Source organism: Trichosurus vulpecula, chromosome 4 (assembly GCF_011100635.1).
Source record: "Trichosurus vulpecula isolate mTriVul1 chromosome 4, mTriVul1.pri, whole genome shotgun sequence".
Lineage (NCBI taxonomy): Eukaryota > Metazoa > Chordata > Mammalia > Diprotodontia > Phalangeridae > Trichosurus > Trichosurus vulpecula.
The window spans coordinates 284,092,116-284,119,168 of NC_050576.1; the positions used below are offsets into that span (position 1 = coordinate 284,092,116).

Sequence of the window (27,053 nt, forward strand, 5' to 3'; positions counted from 1 at the left end):
CTCTGTTGGAGACATGAATTGGTCCAACCATTCTGTTAAACATTTGGAATTACACTTTTTAAAAAATGACTAATGTGTCCATATTTTTTGACACACAGATTTCACAAAGAGGCATAGCCCCAAGGAAATCAAAGACAGAAACAAAGATCAAAGAACAGGAAGCAAAGTACATGATCACTGACCAGGGAATAGCTAAACAATAAATTTAATGGACTATTACTATACAGAAAAAAAGATAAATATGAAGAATCAGAGAAGCATGAGAAGACTTATTTGATACAGAATGAAGTAAACAGGAACAGAAAAAGAAAATTACTACAGCAATGCAAAAAAAACCCAAACCCAACAATAAAACAACAAGCTGAATGCTGTATGTAGCCCTTATTAATTCTGTGGATCCTTATTGCAACTCCCACTCTCATAGACATGTCTCAGAACCCAGAGCAAAACATTCCCTTTCAGGGATCTAGGGGTACTACTTAAGAGACAGAGGTGATTCTCTAATGCCATTGGCTTGAGCCATAAGCAGTACGCTTTGCCTGAAGATTTATCAATGAAAAATAACCTCGTCACTCAGTCTAAGAAAAAGGGGTATAGATATCAAGTGGTAGATATGAACAGTTGGTACAAGCATCTCTCCAAAAGTCTGTGACACACTCTTCTAAAAATACTTACTGATTCCAGTGGGCTCAAGTGCAGAGGACACATGTGGCCAAAAGTAATTCATAGCTCCTAGTTGCTAGAAATCCATTTCTCCCCATTGTGGGGTATTCAGGAAGTTTCTTATGAGCATAGTGATTCTGCAGCTAGCCTGTCCTTGGCTCCTAATGTAAACTTTCCTTCTAGGTGATGCTGTCCTGGGAGGCGGATGCTTCCAGGAAGATGGGAATTCTAAAATTTCTCTAGACCATTCAAAACTTGCAAGGTCCTCCTCTGGCCGAAGTGAGAAGAGGAAGGAGACCCAAGGTCAAAACCAGGGCCTTTCCTTGCTCCCCAGGTGGTTCCTTCTTAAGGATTCTAGTTAGAATGTCATGCTCATTCCACTTTCTAGAACTCCCCAATTCCAAATAATTTGTTGTTTTTATATAGAACCCAGAGGGTATGCTGAAATCTCTTAGCCTCTTTGAATAGCCTTCCTGTCTGACATAATTTTATTTTGTCTTGTGGCTTTCGAAGACTCTTCACACTTTAGTCCCAATGATTGGTTGAGATGAACTCTTACTTAGAGTGTCAAGGCTAAAATGGGATGGAGTGGTTACACTCTATCCTTGCATATGTAAATATAATAGCCAAGCTTGAGCCCCGAAGAAGAGATGAAAAATGTAGCTCCCTCCTTTTATTGCAGAGGTGGTCAACTATCTGTGTGGAATATTGTATGTACTGTTAATATATACTTGATGTGTAGCTTGGTTTTTCTTTTCCTTTTAAAATCTTCGTTACAATGGAAGGCACATTGAGTAATGGGGTTGGGGTGGGAAGGGATATATTTGGAAATAAATTTGATGCAAAAACACAAAGCATCAATAAAACAAAAAAGAAAGAAAAACCCCGATCCAACTTCAAAGCACTTACTCTGTGTCAAACATAAAAGTGTTGCTTAACTATTTGAATAGATCCCATCTTTATAGTCTAGTTCGTGATTCCTTAGCAAAATTTCCACAATATCACTGTTGTTATTTTCTCCGGTTATTGTCTAATATCCTTCCCCTTCCTTTTATCAGTCAGTCTTTGGCTTTGCCTTTTCCACTAGTCTCATTCCCTAATCCACTTTAGCCCAGCCCAAGGAAGAGACCAGAAGACAAGTTAGAGAAGGTCTTAACTTTTTTGTATTATAGATGTCTTTGGCAGACTGGTGAAATCTATGGACCCCTCCTCAGAACAATAACCCTAACAACCCCTTCTTCCTGATTCCCCTCAGGTCTGTCCCAATTTCAGTCTATCCTCCATTCAGCTGTCAAATTCATCTTTCTAAATTGCAGGTCTGGTTATGTCACACCCCACTGTTCCAATTCAATAAACTCCAGTGGCTCTCTATTACCTCCAGATCCCGTGCCTGGCTTTTAGAATCCTTCATAATCTGACTCCTTCCTACCTTTTTCAGTCTCCTTACACCCCACTCCCCTTAACATACTCTGTGGTTCACTGACTTGGGCCTTTCTACTGTTTGGCCCACCAGCCACTCTACCTCCTAAGCACCCCACCTTCTTTGGGGCTAAGATTGGCTATTATAATTACTTGTGCAAAGGTGGAGTGCACCACTCCATCCCATTTTAGCCTTGATATCCTAACTAGGTAAAAACTCATTTTCACTGATTGTCCCCCATGCCTGGAATTCTCTCCCTCCTCGTTGCTGTCTGTTGGCTTCTTTCAAATCCTAGCTAAAATCGCACCTTCTGCAAGAAAATTTTTACCAATCCACCTGAATGCTAGTGCCTTCCTTCTAAGATCATCTTCAATTCATCCTATATATAGCTTGTTTGTACATAGTGGTTTGTATGTTGTCTCCCTCATTAATCTGTGAGCTCCTTGAGGGCAGGGACTGTTTGTTTTGCCTTTCTTTGTCAGCCAGGCTTGGCATAGAACAACTGCTTAGTACGCACTTGTGGAGTCCCACAAAAAACTCAACATACAGTGAATAGAACTGAGAGGCAGATCATCTTTTTTTCTTTCAGAAGAGCTGCCTAATCTCTTTTAAAACCCACTGTTGGGTCTCCTCCAGATTCTGGGCATGTGGGTGAAAGACGGTGGAAAGGTAAATGTGGGTATGAGACAGGTATAATTGCAAAGTGGGCCCAAACTCCTTTTCTGCGTGTGTTCTGTGTCAAGTCCCTGATCTGTGTTGAAAGGAGGCGATTAGCAGGTGTCCTTTTCACTTTGAAGATGCCTTATACTTCTGAACAGTGGCCTTCTAGAGACAATGTCCCCACCATTGTTACCTAAATCCTTAGCAACTATGCAATGGTGGGAATTTCAGGTCAGATAAGTGGGGAGGGTGGCCCCAGCGGGCTGGTAGAAGGGATATTTTTAGGCAGACGAAGCTGTGCAGAGCCCATCAAATCACAGGTGTCCGCCTACTCCACCTGCGTGGCAGATGTAAATTTGGATTGAGCTTTTGGTGGCACAAAGATTCTGAGCTGACTGCCACTGGGAGGGCCCAGCTCTCCCACTCTGCCGTCTCTGCTTGCATCTGCCCTCCAAGCTCCGGCTGGCTCGGCAGCAGCCTCCACAAGAGCAGGCGGCTGGGACAACCTTGTCACACTGGCCATCTCTCCTGTTTGAGGGTAACGGTCCTGCCAGTCCCATGGCCGTTCTGATTCTGCTGACCTAACGTAGCTGCTTCAGGAAGGAGATGTTCTGAAGAAGATTCTATCCTCACGGCCAGCAACTGACCTGGTTTGTAGATACTCGTGGGGTGGAGAACCCACAAAACTCCTCAATTCCTAATTCTTAAATAGCAGAATTCACCAGACCATCTCCCTGATCAACAACCACTTATAAAACTAAGATCTACTCTCAGGAGACGAGCTGATTCATGCTTACTAAGAAAGGCAGTATGGAGTAATAACGAGAAAGTTCTTGGCCTTGAATTAAGGTCTCAATTCCAGCTCTTATATTTGTTTGTTATAGGACCCTGGGCAAGTGGCAAACTTGTTAGGCCTTGGTTTCTTAATCTTTAAAATAAAGATCATAATACTTGCTACCAACCTTGGGGAGAAAAGGATTTGGTAAAACCTTAAAGTGATGAGAGATCACTGAAGTGGGACCCAGGAAATCTGGATTTGAGTCCTGGTTCTATCTCCAACTAGCTGTGTGATCTCTGGGAATCAAGTTTACTCATGTTAAAATTAGGCCTTGGACTACATGGGACTTAAGGTCCCGTCTGGCTTGTCCATTCTATAATCAAGTGCTATATAGTATATTCAGGAAATGTTTTCGCAACAAGGATTTACAGATATATCTCCAGATAGCCCAAGACTGAAAGTACTGTCCCTAAATTTGTGGATATTTCAAGCAGAATTTTTTTTAAAGATAATTTTTATTGTTATCTTTTGTTTTTATATCACCTAAATTTATCCCAGTTTGCCTATCCCCTACCAGAGAGCCTTCCTATATAACAAAAAAATTTTTAAAAGAAAAAGAGGAAAAAAATTATCAAAACCAGTCAATGTGTATAAAAAACTCTGACAACATATGCAGTATTCCACACCTGTCAACTCCGCCACCTCTATGAAGAAGTAGGTGGAGGTGTCTTTTCATATTTCTTCTTGAGGGCCGTGCTTGCTCTTTGCCAGTTTTGCAATATTTGCTTCTAATTGTTCTGTGGTTCTTTCCTTTTACATTGTAACATTACATTGTGTATATGGTATTCTCTACTTTGTATCAGTTCATGGAAGTCATCTCATGCTTCTCTGCATTTGTCACTATCATAGTTTCTTATGGCACATTCATGTGCCACGGTTTGGTTAGCCCCTCCCCTAATGGATCGATGTCACCTTTGTTTCTAGTTCTTTGCCGCCACACAAGGTATTGCTATCAATATTATGGTGTATACGGGGCCTTTGTCCTTTTGAATTACTTCCCTGGTGTATATACCTAATAGAATTGGGTGGGGTTCCCTCCCCCGAGAAGATCTTTGAATTATCCATAAAACTGCTTCTGTTCTTCACTTCCCTCCACAGATAGCCATAAATGTTTTCCTAGAGAGCTGGGTTAAATAGATGCTATCTCAACCTTAGTACCTTTTTCATGTACTGGATGGCAGCCTTCCTGAGGGTAGATTTGCACCCACTCCTTACTCCTTATGGCAGCTCCTATGGCTTCCAAGATGGGCACCTTTATATTCCCCCTCATTTTCCTGCCTTCCAGGGAAAATTCCTATTAGCCTCTCCTACAACGTTCCTGTTTCCAGTCTAAGGGACACCCATGGCTCTTAGCTCTATAGTTCAGAGATGATTAGCAGGTCCTGAGCCTAGTCAATGAGGGCTCAGTCTTTCCTCAGTTCCAGAATGGATCTGCTTACTTTCCCACTTTCTCTCACTTATTCTGATTTCATAAATTTAGAGCTGGAAAGGACCTTAAAATCAGCTCCTGGCATGGTATCCATAGTAAGCTTTCATTGATTGAGGTCAACCTCCTCATTTTATAGATGAGGAAACTGAGGCCCTGAGTAATTATATGATTTGCCTAAGGCCACAGAGAAAGACACTAGCAGGGTTGGTAGAGTGGGCTTTGAACCCAGACAAGGTTCAGCTTGTACTGGTTCTCAATTTTCAATGTGAGCATCTACAACTCAGAAATCATCAAACACTGCAAATCAGAGCTTGATTTGTTGTTTTGTTGGTTGTCTAGAATTAAGAAAGTGATGGGCAGGTTAAACTCAGAAGTATATACTCTATGCATTTTTTCCCAGAGAGTTTATTGTTAAATATTTACTAGCTCACCCTTGAACCCAGATCAATTGTTGCCATGTCTAGCATTGTTTTTGTTATGCAGACGTTCTCAGGAGAGGAATAGAACTCTTCTCAAAGTCCTTTAATTTCATTCTTCACAAAAACAAATGTTGACAATATTATCTACGGAGATCATGTAAGAAAATGGTAAAAATTGTATAATATGAACTGTGCAAGCTATACAAATTCAGTATCTACCAATGACCTAGTAAGACTACCCACTAGAGAATATGGTAGACTTTAAGTCTTTCTCTGAAGCCATCATTTTTCACCTAAGAGTGTGCTCAGTAAGCTTAGTAAATTGAGAGCCAAGGGGATCAGAGAAAGAAACATAGAGAGGTAGAAGAGTGGGGCCTACCAGCAACAGCCAGGCCTGGCCAGATCAAACTAAGCAGAAAGAGCTAGAAATGGAAAAAAAATTCATATCTTGTTATTTTCATTATTCATTATCATATTTGTTAGTATTATTCTCCCCATCCACAATGTTCTAGGTATCTTAAATAACATGGAGAGACATGCTTACCATCCTCTAGGAAGTTGACTAGTTAAAAGATGCTTACAGTATTCTTTCTTCCTGTCCTCCCACCATAAAAAAATTTCCCTTTCTCCTCTTTTCTGGTAGGAAAAGTTATTGGATAAAATGTAACATATGTGGGAATTTACTCCTCTCTTCTATTTAAGTCAATAAGGCTTCTCAAAGGACGTAGACTTGGAAGAAGTGAGAGAAAAGGAGCACAGGAAAGGAAAGTGATACCTGGGGTTAACTAGTGACAGAGGAATAAGATAAGAGAGTAGACAAGAGATTCTGCCCAAACTTCTTTGTTCCCCACCTCATCATACAGTATGAATTTGCTTTGAGAGAGAGAGAGAGAGAGAGAGAGAGAGAGAGAAAGAGAGAGCAGGGGACCTCTAGGTTTTGGGTTTTTTGTCTTCGCCAGAAAATTGACTGTGTTTGTCCATTAGCAGAAAGCATTGAAAATCATGATCCATCCCATGAGGAGAAGAAAGGGACACTTTAAGTAGAGTCCTCCTAACTTATGAATACTAAGTCTTTGTAAGTGTCTGCCCCTCCTCCCACAGGTACTGATCAATTCAGGGACAATTTCACCATTAGTCACATTCCCCTTCCAATCTGGTCATTCCAGAGCAAGAGGATTTCTTTGGCACTTAACTTTTAGTCTGGCTAGAAGAAGACATGTACTCCTTCCTCCTCCCAGCTCCAAATCTGAAAGATCACCAGATCATGTATTTATATCTGAGCTCAATGGTCCCTGGGTAGAAGCCAATGTCCAATTATTCAGCAGGTACATTGTTTAATAAATCTTAGGCCACCAAGGCACAGTGCAGAAATTTTACAAGATTACATTGGAAATCAAGTCACTGAAATGGCGCTCCTTGTCAGCAATGGGAAGGACAACATTTTTTCATTAAAGAGGTATGGTAAATAATGGTGCCTCAATAATCCTGCTCTTTTGGACTTTATGCATATGACCATAAGCAAAGAGCAACAAATTGAAAAATCTTTAGTAACCACATGTTTACACTTCTCTTTTCAAGGACAATTATTTGTTAGAACTAAGGTTTTCTTAGGGTTTTTTTGGGGGGGTCATTTATATGAGTAAATTTTGCTTTTGGGGGGGCAGGTCACAGTGAACAAAACATTTTTTCCAGGTACCTTCTTGAAAGGAGGGGCTCAATTTGGTGAGGATTGTAGAGAAGTAGTTGGAGAAATCTCTCTAGTGGGAACACATCCTGTCCCATTGGTAGCACTGGAATTCTGGAAGCCCACAAAGTCAGAGTTTAGTTAGAGAATCAGCTGTGTTGGCTGCTGAAGCAAAAACAAGGTCTTGCCAGTCTGGTATGGGGCAGGCACCATTTCACTTTAGTTTGTGAAACTGAAGTTGGTGGATGGAGAAGCATCATAGGTTTTAGAGCTAGAAGAGACTTTTCAGTTTATTTTGAATTCTCTATTTTACAGATGAGGAAACTGAGGCCCAAGAAGGGAAGTGACTTATCTAAGGCCATGCAGGCAGTAAATAGAAGGCAGGATTTGAATTCTGGTTCTCTGACTCCAAATCCAGTGTTCTCTCCACCTCATCACACAGTCTCTGGGAGTAGGGCAAAAAAAATTGTTAAGTTATGTTTTTGGCCATATTTATTTCTAATTTGTCCTTCATTTCCTCTGAATGCCGTAGTAGCCATATGTATAATGGGAATTACATCATAAACCATTGAGGTGTGCTTCTGTGTTTCCTTTTCTATTACATAGGCACTGAATGATGGGGCAAACTAAGCAACTGGTCTATTTCTCTGCAGGATACTAAGACGTACCCCAGCCATACACCCCTAGCATCCTGTCAGTCTGCCCCCAGAATATGAGAATTCACATTCCCCATTCCCGAGAAGCAACCATTCTTATCCTCACCAATTGAGGTAATTGCAAATGTTACATGTAGTTACAGTTAGTGTAGTTACATGTATCATGTAGTTACATGTAGAGTAAGTATACATCTTTTCTTTGCCTATCCATCATATTTTTTACTAGAAAGGTACAGTAGAAAAGAGCCCTGGTCTTTAAGCTGGAAGACTTGGGTCTGATTCTGAGATCTGTCACTTATTAGCTGTATGACCCTGGGCAAGTCTCTTAGCATCAGTCTGCCTCTGTTTGCTCATATAAAAATGGTATAATAATACTTGCTCTAACTGCTTCACAGGGCTGGTGGGAGGAAAGGACTTCTAAACCTTTAGAATGCCATAAAAATATCAACTATTATTTGTTACACCGATAGATAATTACACAAATATTCAATTACTTATCTAATTATAGTTAACAGAGCTCAAATTCTCCCTTATTTTGAAGGGTATGCCTATTCAGATTCATGGAGTTTGTGTGAGGTGTTGTAAAGCAGAATGTGGTAGGGATGTGTTTTATGATAACAGCTCTGTACCATGTAATCTTGCAGAGCTAAAATTTCCTGCCCTTGAAACCAGGATGGATCAAGAATCCAATATTTATGCCCTTTGAATTCTCATTATATAAATTCAAGGTTTTATTATTATGTATGTATATATATATATAAAATCAATATTACTATCTCTCTGACTATTGATCTACACACGCATACCAGGTAGAATATTTAAAACACACTGAATTTAAAGCTACATCGTACTAAGAAAGATCTGCTTTAGGATGGTACGTATTTTAGACTTAGCTAATGTGCCATTGTATACATACTAATTATCATGAATCAACAGAAAGAGCACTGGATTTGGAGACAATGACCTGGATTCCAATCTTGGCTTGTCTTCTTACTACCTGCATGACTTTAGGCAAGTTCCTTAATTTTCTGGTCCTCAGTTTTCTCATCTGAAAAATGACAAGGTTGGACCAATATGATTCAACAAACAGTAGTTGAATCGATTAAATGCTCTCTAATATCCCTTCCAGTATTGAGTCATATGAATCTTTCACTTGAAGATGAATTTGGAAAATGACGCAAGTTACACACAATATTGTACAAAGTATGTATGTCCTTTGAATTCTCGTTATATAAATTCAAAGTTTTATTATGTATGCATGTATGTATATATATATGTATATATATAATTGATATTACTGTCTCTCTGACTATTGATCTACATATGCATACCAGGCAGTCTATTTAAAGCTTTATTGTACTAAGGACGGTCTGCTTTAAATGGGCGATACATATTTTAGATATATGTCACATATAAACATGAATCACTAGAAAGAAAAGATGTATCCAAAAAGAGATGTTTTCCTTACAGACTTAGAGGAATGATCCATGAACTGCCTTAGAAGGTGGAAGCCCTAACTCTCTGAATCCAGTACTTTGGGAAATGTAATGGATATGCCCAGAAGAGCCCAGAGCAGGGTATGAGGAAGATAAGCAGGGACCACCCACCACCACCTCCCTTGCCTGACTCTGAGCATGCAGTTGCTGCCTCAGCACAATTGGGAATCAGCTCCAGTCTATCATGTTCACTGCCTCATTTCAGGCTTATTGAATATTTAATAATATCATTTGCCTTCCCAGAAAAGCAGCCTGAAGAAGCCTTTCAGTGCCCAGGGGCTAAACAGGGCTAAACAGCCACAGTCTCCCGATCAGAAAGCTTCTAGCCAAGGGGCCTCCTGAAGCCTGGCTGTAAGAGATAGGTCTGGACTTAGGATGTGGCAGATGACATAGTCATTTAGTTTGGCTCAAGCATCAAAAAGGGTCAAGAAGAACAAATGCAGTACTGATGAGTGACTAGGGCAGGCTGCCAAGGTGATGAAAGAGAAACCAGAGAAAACTTACTGGTTACACACTCATGACTCTTGCTACCATGCTCAGCTTCAAGGTGTCACAATGTTGCTCAGGGAATCATTGAATCTTAGAGCTGTAAGGAACTTTAGAGACCATCAGGGTCCCTTTCTTCCATCCACCACCATCCCCTTTTCTTTTTGCAACTGAGGAAATTGATACACACAGAAGGTAAGGGACAAATTATTTATGCTTATGCAACAAGAGGCAGGGTTGGGACTAGAATCCAGGTTTTCTGATTCCTAATCTCATTTCCATTACCACACAACACTGCCTCTAAGTGACATAGACTTGGAGATCACACACTCATTTAGGGAAGAATGGTAATGTACACTAGAGGATAGCAAGAATGTCAATGGTGTCCATGGGACTTTGTGGAAGTCATCCAAACCTGCTTGATGGATAGCAGAGATTTCTAATGGCTAGTGAAGTCTGTGAGACATTCATCTCCTATGGTACACATTCAAATCTCATCAATTGGATGGGCAGGTCCAAACACCAGGCCTCCCTGGTGGACCCTGGACATTAGTCATCTTACTCCCAATCCCTATCATAACAGGCATCTCCCACAGAAATACCATGTGGAGAAGAATGGCTAGCCTAGATCTGGAATCACTGTACCTAGAGTTACAGCTGAGTCACTTGGGATGAGAGAAAATGTAGGTACACAGTATGGCAGAAACTAGGCATGGACCATCATTATACTAAGATAAGGTGGAAATGGGTACATGATTTAGACATAAAGGTAGAAACTATAAGCAAATTAGGAAAGCAAGGAAGAGTTTACCTGTCAGATCTATGAAGAAGAGAAGAATTTATGACTAAACAAGAGGTAGAGAACATTATGAAGTGCAAAATGGATAATTTTGATTACATTACATTAAAAAGGTTTTGCACAAACAAAGCCAAGGCAACCAAGATTAGAAGGGAAGCAGAACGCTGGGAAACAATTTTTATAGCCAGTGCCTGACAAAGGCCTCATTTCTAAAATATATAGAGAACTGAGTCAAATCTATAAGAATACAAGTCATTCCCCAATTGATAAATGGTCAAAGGATATGAACAGGCAGTTTTCAGATGAAGAAATTAAAATTGTCTATAGTCATATGAAAAAATACTCTAAATCACTATTTATTAGAGAAATGCAAATTAAAGCAACTCTGAGGTACCACACCACACCTACAAGATTGGCTAACATATAAAACAGGAAAATTATAAATGTTGGAGAAGATATGGGAAAATTGCAACACTAATGCATGGTTGGTGAAGTTGTGTACTGATCCAACCATTCTGGAGAACAATTTGGAACTATGCCCAAAGGGCTATAAAACTGTGCATACCCTTTGACCCAGCAATACCAATTCTAGGTCTGTATCCCAAAGAGATCATAAAAATGGGAAAAGGACCCACATGTACAAAAATATTTATAGCAGCTCTTTTTGTGGTGGCCATGAATTGGAAATTGAGGGGATGTCTGTCAATTGGAGTGGCTGAAGAAGTTGTGGTGTATGAATGTAATGGAATACTATTGTTCCATAAGAAATGGTGATCAGACAGACTTTAGAAAAACCTGAGAAGACTTGCATGAATTGATGTTGAGTGAAGTGAGTAGAACCAGAAGAACATTTTCTACAGTAACAGCAACATTATTTGATAACCAACTTTGTTAGACTTAGCTCTTCTGAGCAATGTAATGATCTAAGACAATTCCAAAAGACTCATGATGGAAAATGCTATCCACATCCAGAGAAAGAACTGTGGAGTCTGAATACAGATTGAAACATACTATTTTCTCTTTTTTGTTGTTGTTTTTTGCTTTTTCTTTTTCATGATTTTTCCCTTTTGTTCTGATTTTTCTTTCATAACATGACTGATGTGGAAATATGTTTAATATGATCATACATGTATTGGCTATACCAGATTGCATGCCATCTTGGGGAGGGGGAAGTTAAGGGAGGAGGGAAATTTAGAACTCAAAATCTTATCAAAGCAAATGTTGAAAAGTAAAAATTAATTATTTTTTTTAAAAAAGAAAATATAGGCTACTGTAGCTGATGTCCATGCCCCTTTCGCGCTGAAGGGGGAATTATAAACGAATAATTATAATACATGGGGGAATTTAGTCTGATCCCAAATGATGGAAGCAGTCTGATTTAATAGAAGAAGCACTGGCTATGGAGTCAGAAGTTCTAGGTTCCAATCTTACTTCTGACACTCACTTCCTGTGTGATCTTGGGCAAACCTGGTAACCTTCTGAGGCTTCAGTTTACCCAATGTATATATAATGAGGGAGTTGGATTACTTGACATCTGAGGTCCATCCCAGATCTAAATCTCTGATCCTAAGATCTTTTACTGTGGCAAAGCTGATAGGAGATGCAATGGCATGCAGGTAGTAGCAGTAGCAGGAGCAGCTAGGTGGTACAGTGGATAGAGTGCCAGGCCTGGGGTCAAGAAGACTCATCTTCCTGAGTTCAAATCTGGCCTCAGACACTTATTAGTTGTGTGACCCTAGGCAAGTCACTTAACCCTATTTGCCTCTGTCTCCTCATGTGTAAAATGAATTGGAGAAAGAAATGGCAAACCATTCCGGGATCTCTGCCAAGAAAACCCCAAGTAGGGACAAAAAGAGTTGGACACAATTGAACAACAAAAGCAGCAGAAGCAGCAGCAATATTACTTATCTGAGCTCAGCGTGGCTTGAAAGGTCTGTTATAAGGCAAATAAGGATGCTGTAACAGCAGCAAGACTTGGCACCCTCAAGTGTTCTTCATAGCTGGGAAAATTTGTGAAGACATTGACCTCTACATGTCTCCCTTGAACTCTTGAGAAATCTTTCTTCTTTCAATATTTCTTCCTGAAGAGGAGTTCTTGAAGCATTCTGTACTCGTGCACTTATCCATCTGTCCCCAGCACCTCAGCCTGTAGTGAAATATGTACCTAAATAACTTTGTTTAACCAAATAAATCTATTAATGAGCTGAAAACCTCCCGGTGTGAAATGAAAAATATTGATTACTTTCCACCTGTTAGCAGTGAAATCCTCTCTAGCCAAATGACCTGCTTAGATGTAAAGTTTATCTCTGTCTATCACCCCCAATCCTCCCATCTCAAAATCCTCTAAAATAAACACCTCAGTGTTGGACAAATATTTTCCCAGAATCAAGGTCCATGGATTCAGTGTACCATTTATAGTAGTTTTCACTTACCAGACCTCTTGACTATTACTCACACATAGGTTGATGGTTGAAGACCCAAATCCAGGGTAGTGTTGGGTTTATTTTAAATCAGATTCAAAAGCCTTTCTATTTTTCAGAAGACAGTTCTATTATGATTCCCCCATCCTTGGCTGCACCTCGGTCCTTGTTCTGTTTCTGCTTTCACAGAAGGGGATGACAAAGCCAGTTGCCCTGAATGTAGGTTTGAGTGTATTGCCTCACCCTACCCCAATTAATGAATATATGTACACTAGGAGTTTTCACTTTAGGGCAGTGACTGTTTCATTGTTGTCTTTGTATTACTGACACCTATCACAATGCTTTGCACAGAGTAGATATTGAGTAAATGATTATTCAATTGAATTGGATATTTCTTGCAAGTTTAGGCAAAGTAGAACAGATACATGTTCTCCACTAAAGTACTCCTTGGGTACCTCACTATTATAGAGATGTGGCTGACCCTAGTGTTGAAAGCTATACCAGTGGGGTACAACCTCTGGCAGGTCCAACCAAGCTAAAAAGTTTTCAAGTATAGGTCTGGTGATAAATTGTATGTTTGTTGTCTGAATACAAGGCTAATTAATTTTGGAGAGACTCATTATCAGGTTGGCTACAGGATTATGATTTTTTTGGCCCCAGAAACTCTCAAAGACCATCTACTGAGTTATAGGATTACAATCTGTATTGGTAGAGGGAATATTCCAAATTATAGATCATGGAAGAATGAAAGAAACACACAAATGCCTATCTCCAAGCTTACTGGGGGAATGGAATCTGGTTGTCTCATTCAAAAAGGGGTCACTAATTTGTCTCTCTGGGAGCAGATGACATTTTATTAGTTTTCCATTTTTGAGTTTATTAGATGACATTTATTAGTTTATTAGTTTTTTTTTCTTAGGATTTTTATTGTGAGCTTAATTTTTATATCTACTGTTCAGGGGTAGTACTTTCAATACTCATATGTTCATCAGTGATACAATCACTATAATTTGGGGAACAATTTAGCATCTTGATAATTTTTTTGTATTTTATCCTTGGGATAGGATGGAGTTCAATACAATTAAAGGGAAGGGGCATCATTCCAGTGTTGCCTGTTGCCCAGAGAGTGGGGTGCTTGCCCCTTAGTGCTTTTAGGAATGAACCAATAACTTCTATAGCAATGGGGGCAATTTTCTTGTATCTAATAGAGGACTGCTTCATGCCAATGATGCTGAGGGGCAGGGTCTTTGTGATATACTCTGTCTCTAATTCATAGACATCTAGAAGCATTGCTATGGCTGGCAGATAACTTATAGGGGCCTCTTGTTCAAGACCTTGATTCTGGAAATAGATTGGAAGCTTATGATAAAGGATGAGGAAGTACTCAAATGTCTTCTATAATTTGAATCATACCAGCTCATCCAGGTTGGTGATTCACAAATCCAGGTGCTAACTATCCACACCCCTTTATTTCTTCTCCTTTTTGATCTTGTAATTCATCTTTCTGGTCATTTTCCTGCTTGTTAGCAGTTCTTCTTGGGGAGAGGTCTGGAGCAGAAAAAAAGAAATGGAAATACATTCAAAAGAAGAAGTTGGGAAGGCTAGAGGATAGGAGCTGTTGATTAAAACCGAATTATGGTATTATCTGTGGATCTCAATATCTAGGATCCACCAAGTCATAAATAAGAGCATGCTATAATGTGGGATGATGAAGATGAGGAAGAAAATGGAGATGGTTGCAATCATCCTCTTTGTTACAGCTTATACTTAGCCAATGAATTTCAGATACCCTCCTTTCAATAAAATCTTAATTCGCACTCTCCCCACCACCAGTTTTTGTATCCTCCCGGTTTTGTGTGGGAGTCTCAAAACTTCACCCACCTCCACCTCCTCACCCCCTCCCCCAAGGCCTGGAAGACAGACATCCAATTAAAACTGATATCCACACTTAAATGTGCAGGTCAACAGTACTTAGTGCAGGAGATAATAAGGTAGTTGTTGTTGAGTCATTTACACCATGGCATGCACCCTAATCTTCCACTCCAGAGCAACTGTGGAAGATGCTAGAGTTAGCATCTGAATCTCTCTTTCTCCTTCCCCCACCCTCTCCCTCTCCCACTTTTCTCCATCCCTCCACCCCTTTCCTCTCTAACTCCCTCCCTTTTTTGTTTCCCTCCCTTTCTCCTTCTCCCTCCCTATCTCCATCCCTCTCGCTGTCCCTTTCTCCCTCTCTCTTTCTCTCTCTATCCCTCTTTCCCCCTCTCCTCCTCTTTTCTTCCACCCCTCCCAGGCTGCGTCAGTCCCCCAGTAGCGTGACGCGCGGGGTCTGGGTGGGAGCTGTCCAGCCGCCCAGGGTGCTGAATGCAGCAGCGGAGGCAGCGGAGGCGGTGGCAGAGACAGCAGAAGCCACAACACTCAGAACCTCTTTTCAGTCCGGGGACCTGCAGCTCGCCGCCCCCACCGCCTCCCTCCCAACACCACCCTTTTGCTTTGCCTTTGCACCGCAGATCGAGCTGGGGGACAGAAGCCGAGGCGGCAGGCTCTGAACACCGGGCAAGACAAGACGACACCCGACATCCTTGCATTTGATTTGCTTTCTCTCCCTTTTTATAATATATTTGCATATATATTATACATTTTTTTTGCAAGTCAAGGGCAGGAAGCTAAAGCCACATCCTGGCTCCCCTCAAACGCCGCCACATCTCTCCCCTCACCCTCCCCTCCCTTCAGTCTCCAGCTCGCACCGCAAACAAGCCTTACCTCGTTGCATCTGCGAGGAGAGGTAGCAACAGCGAATAGAACCAGCCAGAAGAAGCGGAGAGGCGGGGGGGGCGGAGGGGGGTAGAGACCCAGCCAGGTCGGCCGCCGAGAGGTGGGTGGGGGGGTTGGTGGGGGGAGGGGGCAGGGGTAGGAGCTGCAGGCAAAGACACAGCAGCCTTCCCTTTCCCCCTCCCCCTCCCCAAAACCACCCCAGACGCGGACTGCACGCTTTTATTATTATTTTTAATTGTATTATTACGCTCCTTTTGTTTTTCATATATATACGCATATATATAAAAAACAATATTCCGTCTCTCCAAGTCGGCCCTCCTCATCCTGCACTCTCCTTGTCCCTCCCGGCCCTCACCCCTCACCCTCACCCCACGCCTGCCTTGCCTACGGTCGCATGGCAGCGCTACCAGGGAGCTGGGGCTCAGAGCCAGCCCCCAGGGAAGGAGGAGGAGGAGGATCATGAAGCTCGGACCCGCGGCCGCGCCGAGCGGCTGGCAGCAAGAGGACGAGACGGAGCAGCCCCCACCCCGGAGACAGCCGGACGCCGCCGAGAAGCAGCAACAGCCTCAGCCGCCGCCGCCGCAGCAGCGACAGCAGCGCCGGACTCGGTCAGAGGAGAAAGAGGAGGAGGAGGAGGAGGAGGGGGGGGAGGAAGAGGAGGAGGACGGCGACGAAGAGGAGAAGGAGGCAGAGGAGGAAGAAGAGGAAGAAGAGCAAGGGATCAGCCCTAACCTCCAGTTCTCCCTGCCCTCGCTGCCCTCCAGCAGGGGCCTTTAATGGAGCCAAGGCGAGGGGACCTTGGATTTACAAGCTACAGCAAGGGTGGTCTGGGAGCCGAGATCATGTAACCCACCCCTTCTTTCCTCCTCCCCCCCTTCCACACACCCTATTTTTCTTCCCTTTTAAGCTCACCTCCCTCATTCCTTAGGGAGGGACCTCCACGCTCAGGAAGGAGCCAGCACTGCAAGAGTTAAACGTGCTTTCCAATCTCTCTCCCCACCCACCCTCACCCCAAGAGCGACCACCACCTAGTCTCTCTTTCCGAACCTCCTATCTTCTCTTAAAAAGAAAAAAAAATCTTTATTGTCCAAAAGCCTTCCCTACCCTCTCCACCCCTTTGGCAGCAGAGGCAAAGCACAATTCCCTATTTCAATAACCTAAATCTTCCTAACTCAACTCTGCTCCTACTAGCCTCTCTGGTGCTTCTGGGATTAATCTCCCCAACTCTCTTCACCTAGGGCTTGAAACTTCCAACACACCATCCCCTCCCAGCCCTATTCCCTATTACCTGAAGAAAGTCCACTCCCTTTACATACACTCATAACCATTTATCAAGAGTAGGTTTTCCCTGAGTTGAGCTCAGTCCATTTCCTCAATTGATTTAAACTCTTCCTGCCCTAGCCCCTCTAATCCAAAAGAAAGACACCTCCACTCCTTACTAGGACTTTGAGGAGAATTGAATAATTCTCCAGCCCCTACCCTACCTCCATTCCAAGGGAATTCCCAGCTAAAAAAGCTTTGGGCTAAAGGCCCAGTCTTCTCATCCCCACTCCACAGTCCCTCTGTTGACCTACCCTACCCACTCAGCCCCAGTTCAAAGACAGAGAGGAGACTTCCTTGTCCAAACCAAGCCCTGGGTTTGAGGGAAGAAAGAAGATAAAGACATTTTTTTCTTTTGGGGGTGGGGGTAGGGGGTGGGGGGGGAGGGTTTAGTGACAACAGATCATAGGAAGTTCACCCCTCAGGGGTATTTAGCATTTTGTGATTTGGAGGAAATTTAAGAGAGGGGAGTGACAAAGTAAACTCCCCCTCAACCCCATAGCACAATACACTGTGGTCCCCACACCTCCATCCAGTCCCCCATTCCCCAAAGACTCCAGTTGGGAGCTCAGCCCTCTCTCTACCATAGGCACATGCTAATGCCCCTGAGTGGGTTCCTCTGGTGGTGGTGGTGCTGCTGCTGGTACTGCTGTGGAGGGTGTTACCAGGCTCCCCAGATGTTGCGCCACCAGGGTCTCCTCAAGTGCCGATGTCGCATGCTCTTCAATGACCTGAAGGTCTTCTTGCTTCGGCGCCCACCGCCGACCCCGCTGCCCATGCACGGTGACCCCCAGCCCCCTGGCTTGGCAGCCAATAACAACACCCTCCCAGCCCTGGGTGCTGGTGGATGGGTAGGCTGGAGGGGTCCTCGAGAGGGGGCCGGTGGGGAGATCCCTCCTCTGCCACCTCCACCACCCTTGCCACCCTCCTCTGCAGAGGACGACTGGGGTGGCCAGGTTGTGGAGCCACCTGCCTCCCTGCTTAGCAGCACCTCTTCAGATGACTTCTGTAAGGGGAAGGCTGAGGACCGCTATTCACTTGGCAGCAGCTTGGACAGTGGCATGAGGACCCCCCTCTGCAGGATCTGCTTCCAGGGCCCTGAACAGGTGAGTCCATTTTCTTCTTCTTACCTTACTCCTTGGCATCCTCTGGGCCTTGAAGATGCATAGTTACTAACCTACATATTTTAGATGAACCCTAGTTTGGGCCCTGGAGAGGCCAATATCAGATATTCTCTACTTCAAAACCCCAAAAGATACATTATGAGTTTCAAGGACTCATCAATGGTTGATTCTTCTCTTTAGATCTGCCAGGTGGTCAAGGGATGGAATCTTTTGTGTCTCTAGTAGTATCTTACCAGTATCTCATCCTAGTATCTTACCCATCATGGAGGAAAAGGAATGGGAAGAAGTGACTCTGGAAGAGATTTCATTGGTGTTGCTGACATATTTTAGTTGTCACATTTCCTTTTCCAATGATATAACCCCAGCCCCACTCAGAATGCGTCTTCAGTAGCCTCAAACTCAAGGATAAGGGGTCCAGAAGACATTAGGGTAAGGAAGCCTATTAGCAATGATATTTTTTCAGTACTCCCTTTGGGTATCTGACTCTATCCAGTGGATACGCTATCATATCTCAAGACCAAACTTACAGTCAACTTTTTCTGCCTCCACAAGTTCTCCAAGGCCCCCCCTGGCTTTCCTCAATGGATTCTGTGCTTTTTGTTCTGAGATCATCCCAGCCTTAATACTTTGTGTTCCAGAGCACCATCTTCTCACACCCATGTTAGGATACAAAGGGTTATATAGTTTGCTCAAAAAGCCTTGCTATTCCACCCCCCCCCCACCCATGACTACAGACTGAGATTCAAGTTTTTCTAGGTAGAAAGATGGGACAGAAGGATATGGGGGAGAGTGTTTTGGCAAATCTCCTCCTTTCTAAAGAACCTAAAACTGATGGATTAACAAGTAGCTTTTGAACAGCCTGTATCAGGAGACCAATGGGAGGTGAGCCTTGGGTAGAAAGACTTTCTAAAGTCTGGGGACCATTCAATGAGGTCCTTTGGCAATAGGAATACATACCCTCATGGATGGGATTCTGACCACAGTTCTTGCTTCCTTGCTCCTCTGTCCTGCCACCCTGGTCTACTCCTTCTAGACACATTACCTGTTTAAAACCCTGAACCTGCTCTTGTCTTTTGGCATATCTGGCACATCTGGGAAGAAGCCATATGTTTCCTCAAAGTCCTGAGTTGTGCCAATTCTTACCAAGGGGACTCCCAGATGAAAGATTCCAGTAGAGAGACCTGGATCCATCCCTATAAGGAAAGTGATGAGCTAGGCATGATGAAGAGGAAAAAAACTGGTCAAAACAAAATAAGGCTAGAGAGAGTTTTTGGAGTATGAAAAGTCAGCGATTTGGGCTTTTAGCTATTGGAATAGTCCCATAAACACCCTTCCTGCTATTCCTCAGTCCCATGTCCACACTGCTTTGGGTATTCAATTCATTAGAAAATGTTCTACTAATTTACGAGTTATACTTTCCAAGGAATGGAGATCATATCTGTATGACAGATAAGTTAGAAAAGGTGGTTTGGCAGAAAACCAGAGGGGATGTAAGGAAGGGAGGAAGAAGTTGGCAGAAGCTTTGGTGGTGGTTAAGAGGGCTGGGACTGAGTGATGGGCCCCAACAAATGCTTCTTAGGTAGTTGCATTGTTGTAGAGACAGGATTTGTGAAGCATTTGGTGAGCAAAAGAAGATTCAACATTATGCAGGCAAGATAGCCCTCAGTTGCTTGCACCTTTCCTGAATATGAGATGGGTGCTGACTTTGTACTTTGGGCAGCCTGTTGCAGAATGTTTAATGATCCAGTGTTGGTTCCAGGGCAAAGGGATGGGTGCAGGGAATTGGGGATGGTATATCATAGAATAAAAGTCTGGGAGGTAGTGGCCACTGCTGTATTTTAGCTAGATCTCAATAAGATGAAATTACTTTGGGACACTGAGGTCTAGACCAGTACCCATGCAGCTCCTTATGAAAGCATTTCTGCTTTGAACAGAAATGTTCCCACTTACCAAAGGAAAGAGACATTTCTGATCTCATTGATACAGGGTGCTTCCAGATGAGAAAACCTTTGCTACCAATGCAGGCCAGTGTCTTCTCTACCCTTTAAGTATTAGACAAATGTCCACAACACTAAGAGATTAAGTGACTTGTTCAGGGTCACACAGCCAGTATGTGTGAGAGGCAGAACCTGAACCCAGGTCTTTCTGTCTCCAAGACCAGCTCTCTATCCACTATTCACACTGCCTTTCAACAAAGGAAGAATCAGAAATCCCACCCAGTCCTCTGCTTCTAGACTTCACTCTTCCCCCCAACACCTGAATGTACAGCAGTGAAACTCTTCCTGCTGAGAAACCACAGTGGGCGAGGACTTCATGCTGATTAGTTTCAGTGGGGCCTAGTAACAGGATCATGGACCCTCTGGCCAAACCCTTCTCTTCTGTGAGGGGAAAGAGTCATTCAGCCTTTGAGGAGTTCTCCTGAGGCTCTCGTTCTGCCCTTTTGGGATCTGGTGGCAGAGGCTACCCCACTTCTCTGAGATATCTCGGTCCTGCTAGAACAGGTGCTTGTGTCTGCCAAGCAGCCAAGTCTCTAGAAAGCAGCAAGATCAGAATTTAAGATATGGATTCTAGGCCTCACCATCACCTTTGATTCTTTGCATTCCTTTAGTAAGGCTTCTCAGATTTTTTAGATGTCAGTTTTACTCTCATTGATATGAGCGGATGTTTCCTTCTCCTTCCTTCTGCCAAGTATTTGTTGGGAGGCTCTAGGAGAAATCGAATGTGGGTCCAATACCAGTAGCACTCATTGATTCAATCTATTACAGGGCCTTCCTGGAAGTGGAGACTTTCTCTTTTTGTATCTCACTATTTTAAAGTAGCATCAAAGTTCAAGCAACAAAATCAACAATTCAGATTTGTTTTTGTTTTTTAAGCTTTTCAAAGCTCTTTCCTCATGAAAGCCAGTGAGGTTACTGTGATGGAGTGATAAAAACAATGTCTTTGAAATCAGAGACCTATGTTGAAATCCAGGCTGTGACAATTATCTGTGGTACCTTGAACAAATCTCTTACAAATCAAATAATAATTCCAAACCACTTAGCACAGTGCTTGGCATGTAGTAAACACTACATAACTTAGTAATTATCATTTTAAATCATTATTATTATTATTATTTATTACTTGCCCTCTCTGGCCTCAGTTTTCTTGTCTGCAAAATGAAAGGGTTGAATTGGATGATTCCGAAGTTTTCTTCCATCTCTAAAACCTATGATTCTAGGAAGATAGTGTAGGTATCATTAATTCCACTTTACTGATGAGGAAACTGAGATTCAAAGAGTGATTTGTCCATGGCCACACAGCATGTGTCAGGGTGGAATTCAGGAGCTAGGCATCCTGACTCCAAGCCTGGTTTCCTTGTCACTATAACACAGGGGAACCTCCTTTGACGTTGGGGGGTAGGTTGCTGTTGCCCAAATTGAATGTGTGTGTTATCAGGTTGTCATTGTCTTTGCTTGTTATATTTAAGGGATGTGGTATAGACCACATTATAACATTTAGGCCATGTTATAATGGGGTCAACTTGAAGTAGTAATTACACCAATAACCTATTCCTTAGAATTCTAAACTACCTTTCCCAGCTTTCATCTCCCTTCAACTTTGCAAAATCTATACCAGAGAGGGTGATGACAGGAAGGGGATCAATTAACCACCATCTTATGAAAGAGAAACTGAAGAACAGAAGTGGGCAACATGGCATCCTTCATTTTAGCTGTTTTAGCATGTGACCAATAGTAAAAAATCACAGAATCTCAGAGTGGAAGAGACATTGAAAATTGTCTAGTCTACTAAGTACCTGGGCTGGAATTCCCTTTACAGCATCTCTGATGTGTACCCATTTAGCCTTCTTTTGAGTGGAAACCCACAGCCCACTGCCCACTAACTCCTAGGGCAGTCTGGTCTGCTTTGGGATGGCTCCATTAGAAAGTTTTTCCATAGATGGAACAGAAATCTGCCTGTTGGTCACTCTCAGGCCTAGAAAACAAGAGACATTCTTAGAGGGCTGAATATTTGGGTCTCCTATTCATCCTCTACCATAGTGGTGTCAAACTTAAAATAGAGACAAAGGCCACTAATCTGATACATAAAGATCCTTGTGGCTGCATATTGACAGCTTAAAAATGTGTGTTATCTATGTTTTATTGCACTTTTATTTATTTAGTTGAATATTTCTTAATTATATTTTAATCTGGTTTGAGCAGCATTTTGGAGTGGACCCTGTGTTTGATATCTTTTCCCTACCATATGTATACTTAATAACCTTCTGTGTGTAAAACATTACTTCTGGTGCTGGTGGGATTACAAAGCAAGAAACTGTGTCCCTTGCTTCTAAGGGCTTCCAATCTAAATGTTGGTGATTGTAGCGATCAGAATAGCTCCATCTCCATACAAGTAGCACTCTCCACACCACTGCCCACAAACGGACAAAAGTGCTTGCCCTGGAGAGCAGATTAGGCAGGAAGAGGAAAGGCAGACTTATTGTGAGAATAAGTAATGCTTTGACTTTAGGCTCTGCTTCATCTGAGAAGATTGGATAAAAAGCCCTTCTCAATTGCTCTCTCTGTCTCTCTGTCTCTCTCCCTCCCTCTCTCTCCCCTCTCTCCTCTCTTTCTTCTCTTTCTCTCTCCTCTCTCCTCTCTCTTCTCTCTCTCTCTCTCTCTCTCTCTCTCTCTCTCTCTCTCTCTCTCTCTCTCTCTCTCTCTTTCCCTCCTTGTCCTCCTCTTCCTCCTCTTTCTTCTTCTTGGAATTGAAAATGGGTCAAGGATTGAAGAGGGTATGAACTGCCCACCCGTCATGCACAAAAGGATTTTCCCACTACTTAAATCACATTCCATTGATCAGCTCAGAGGAAGGGCCCTTCTTCCTAGTTTATTTAAACTGAAGAGATTGTCCTTACTTCTAGTTTGTCAGGAAAACCACAGTAGAAGCTGTCTGACTGGGGTTGTTGATTACTTCTTGAGCACCTACAACGCTCTAGGCACAAAGTGCTTGTCCTTTATCTTCATTATCAAAAAGGCTTTATTAAGTGCCCATCTCTGTCGGGTGTTCAGCTGAGCAGAGCTTCCATTCTAGAGGGGAGAAAACTGAAGAACAGAGATATGAATTGACTCCGAGCAGGCAGTAATTACCATAGCTGGAATTTGGACGCAAGCCCTCTGATGCCAATCCTCTTTCTGCTGTATCACAAAGTACTACTTTAGGTAGTGAACCTGCAGGTTCACCTTTTCACAGGGGGAGGGGTACAAGTATTATTGGCCCTATTTGATATGGGTAAACTGAGACTCAGATGATGTGACTGCTTTGGTTTGTCTTTGTATCTCCAGCATTTGGCACAACCACTTGCACATAGTAGGAGCTTAATAGATGTTTATGGAGTTGAACTGTCCAGGGTCACAAGGGTCAGAGCTAGGACATATTAACAATAGATGCAAGAAAAACTCTTCTATCTTACTTGCAGTTTATTACAGTGGAGTGATGAGAAAGTTTACTTGCTCACCTAAGGTGAGGTCATGGGAGTTTGTGAACTGTTTTCCAATTGGTCAAGGTTCCATTTGGACAGGTTTCTCTGTTACCACTGGAGACAAAATGAGAGCAAAGGTGATTTGATGGCAGCAAGAGGTATTAATGTTAAACTCTTGGAAGGTGGTGGATGAGAACTGGAAATACACACAAGGACAAATGGGATTTCCCCTCCCCTTACCCACAGGGACCTTTAAAAATGAGCAGAATTGAATGTGGACTGGCCTCAGGCAACAGGATGGAAAGCAGGGAAGAAGGGGGATGTAGGGAGGATAGAACCATGTCCATGAACTTTTTTGGTCACGTGCACTGGGCATAATAGAAATTAATGGTCATCAGTAAGAATTGAAAGCAAGGTATGCCCCTTTTCTCTTCACTGTGTAATTGGTTTTCCTAAGACATTTTCTAAGCAGAGAATTCAACTGTGTTTGCTAGATGCAGTTATTTGTATTCTCTGAATCTGGCAATATGGGGAACAACAATTAGCGATGCATGGAAGGAGCCTGAGGAAATGGGCTAGGGTGGCTACAACTACTTGCAAACACAAGAGAATATTTGTAAGGCCTGAGAGATTTTAAATCAAGATGGAAATGGATTACACTCAGTAGGCTCTGCTAACTCTAGAACTCAAGGAATCTAGGACATATTCACTGACCACAGGACAATCCACACACAAATACTACATACACAAATGTGCTACATGAACACCATACTTGCTATCACTGTACACACAGACACTATAATACATATATCATATATAGGGATTCAATTTAGAGAGACTTTGTATGCAGAACTCACACTCATCCTGAGAGAGTAACACTATAACACTGGCAAGAAACTACAGAGTGCATACAACTACCTCTAACAAAATATTCTAGGATTGGGATGGAAAGCTGTTTGGATCTCATGACCAATGGGGATGGAATCTTGTCTTGACTCTGAGGATGAATATTCACTTCAGGAAACAGAGGGGAGTCCAAATTACACCCAAATGACAGAGTAAGTGTGTTCTATTCACCTTTCTGTCCCCAAGGTTCCATTTCAAAGCTACCAAAACCTACTGTCTCCCCATCCCATTTTGTTAAAGCACAAAATTCCAGAAACTTACTCCACAAGAGACTTATTCACAAATGTAATTATCCTTTCCTGGTAGACTGTGTAAATAGAATAAAATTCCATTTTAAAACACCCATCTACACCATGGATTCCCCACATGTGTAGTGAAGAATAGAGAATTCATGACTTTCCTTATTACACAGAAAGTCTATGATGAATAGGGTGGGGGGGCACTCTGGTATTCTGATGTCCTTATTATAATGGAGTATGATTGACTGAAGTTAATTTATTCTATTTGTATATTCATTAAATTAATTTATTCATTATTGGTATTTTCTCTATGTGTTGGTCTATGTTAGTTTTGTATCTTAGGTGGTAAGCCCATCCAGACAGGCAGTAAGCATTTATTAAACACTAGTGATGTTCCAGGCACTGTGCTAAACATTGAGGATTCAAATACAAGCAAAAAGAAAGATGGTCCCTGCCCTCAAGTAGCTTGCATTCTAATGGGGAAGACAACACATAAAAGGGAGCTGAAGAGGTGGGAGAACTGTGCTGAAGTCTGAAAAGTCTGGAGCATAGTTGGAAGGGGAAAGAGGCATGGCCTTCTTGGGTGGGCCTGTCCTCACAATGGAGGTCCCAGAAAGAACCCTTCAGTGGAAGGAGGCCAGAATGGCAGGACAGGCATTCTCGGTAAAGAAGGCAACTGAGTCAAAATGGAAAAGTCAAGAAAGTCAGAAGCATAGGCAGAAGAGGAAATGGACATCTCTCTCTCTCTCTCTCTCTCTCTCTCTCTCTCTCTCCCCCCTAGAACAGACCTATATCTACTTAGATATTAAAGTATGTTTTAGGATGAGGAAGAAGCAGATGTGGTCTTTTAATTTAAGTCTGGTGAGGATGTTTGACTAAGGGAATAACTGGAAAATTGAGAGAGAAAGGCGATACCTTGGGAATAATATTCTCTCTTTCTCCTTTCTGTAATTTCCTTCCTTCTTCCCTCTTTCCTTCCTTCCTTCCTTCCCTCTTTCCTTCCTTCCTTCCTTCCTTCCTTCCTTCCTTCCTTCCTTCCTTCCTGCCTGCCTGCCTTCCAACTTCCCTTAGGTCTTTCTTTTTGTCTTTGTTGTTTTTCTTTCCCAGCTGGTACAATGGAGAACCACAAATGTAGAAGAGCAGTAGGGGGTGGGGATGGGCAGAGACAAGGGAAAGATACTCATCAGAGTGTAGGAATGACGGAGCAGTTTCACTTATGAGAGGAAGGAGGCCAAGTTGGAATTAAGCCCAGAAAGGAAAAAAAAAGGTGCTGGCAAGCACATACTCTATAGCCATAGCTATACCACCCCCATCTATGATATAGACACTGTATTGTGTGTGCATATAATATCTATAGCTGTCTTAAGAGGAAAATAAGAATGGCGTGCACATTGGGGTGGGCTGGCTGATGACTGAATATTCAAAAGTAAATATAGTACAATTTTGGTGATCTCATGGAGGGAAATTGTCAAGAAAAGTACTGTCTGAAAGAAAAAAAAAAGCCTGGGGAAAGATTTTTTTTTTTGTCAGAACTAGGTAAAGGGAGTGTGGTGTAGTGAATACATCACAAGAAAGCCAAGAGACTCCCCCCACCCCCCATTCCTGGCTTTGTCACCAATTAGCTACAGGACCTTGAGTAATTTATTTCTCTTCTCTGGACCTCAGTTTCCCCATTTGTAAAATTAGAGGATTGGACTAGATAACTTCAAAGATCCATTCCAAGTTGACTGTTCTAAGATTTCATTCTTTTACACTCTTCCTCCATTGAGGAGGTGATAGAAAAGAAGAATTATGAAAAATTTCTGAATGTAAATGAACATATTCTACTACTAACATGGGCAATCGCTTCCTCTTTCTATAACTCATCTTTGTTTACAAGATTAAAAGGTTGGATTGTTGGGAAAGTGATTTAAATCTTACTCAGTCTCACTTACCCCATTTCTAAAATCAAATGGTTGGATTATATGGATTATCCTTCCTGCTCTGATATTCTATGAATCTATGAAAGGCATGTGATTCCAGGGCAGGATTCTTTTTTTACTGGAGATATAGTTTGACTCTCATTTTGTCATTCATGTGAGGTTCCTTCTGAAGAACCTTTAGAGATTATTCTAATGTCCCAGCACAGAGAAGGCATTCAATAAATATTTGTAAATGGTGATGATTTTTTCCCCTCTTTATCTCTCCAGGCACCCAGTACAACTCCAAATGATAGTTTTGACCCTCTTTCTTTCATATATGAAGAAGACACAAATGCATTTACA

At 42.3% G+C, this 27,053-nt stretch overlaps 1 protein-coding gene across 1 annotated transcript in view; it reads left to right on the top strand.

Moving 5' to 3' along the window:
• Positions 1–16,097: 16,097 nt before the first annotated feature.
• Positions 16,098–27,053, top strand: part of MARCHF4 (membrane associated ring-CH-type finger 4) — a 124,981-nt gene continuing 114,025 nt past the window's right edge. The window contains exon 1 of the mRNA XM_036758004.1: positions 16,098–18,168. Coding sequence (XP_036613899.1) covers positions 17,656–18,168 — 513 coding nt within the window. The 5' untranslated portion in view covers positions 16,098–17,655. The remainder of the gene's footprint in view (positions 18,169–27,053) is intronic.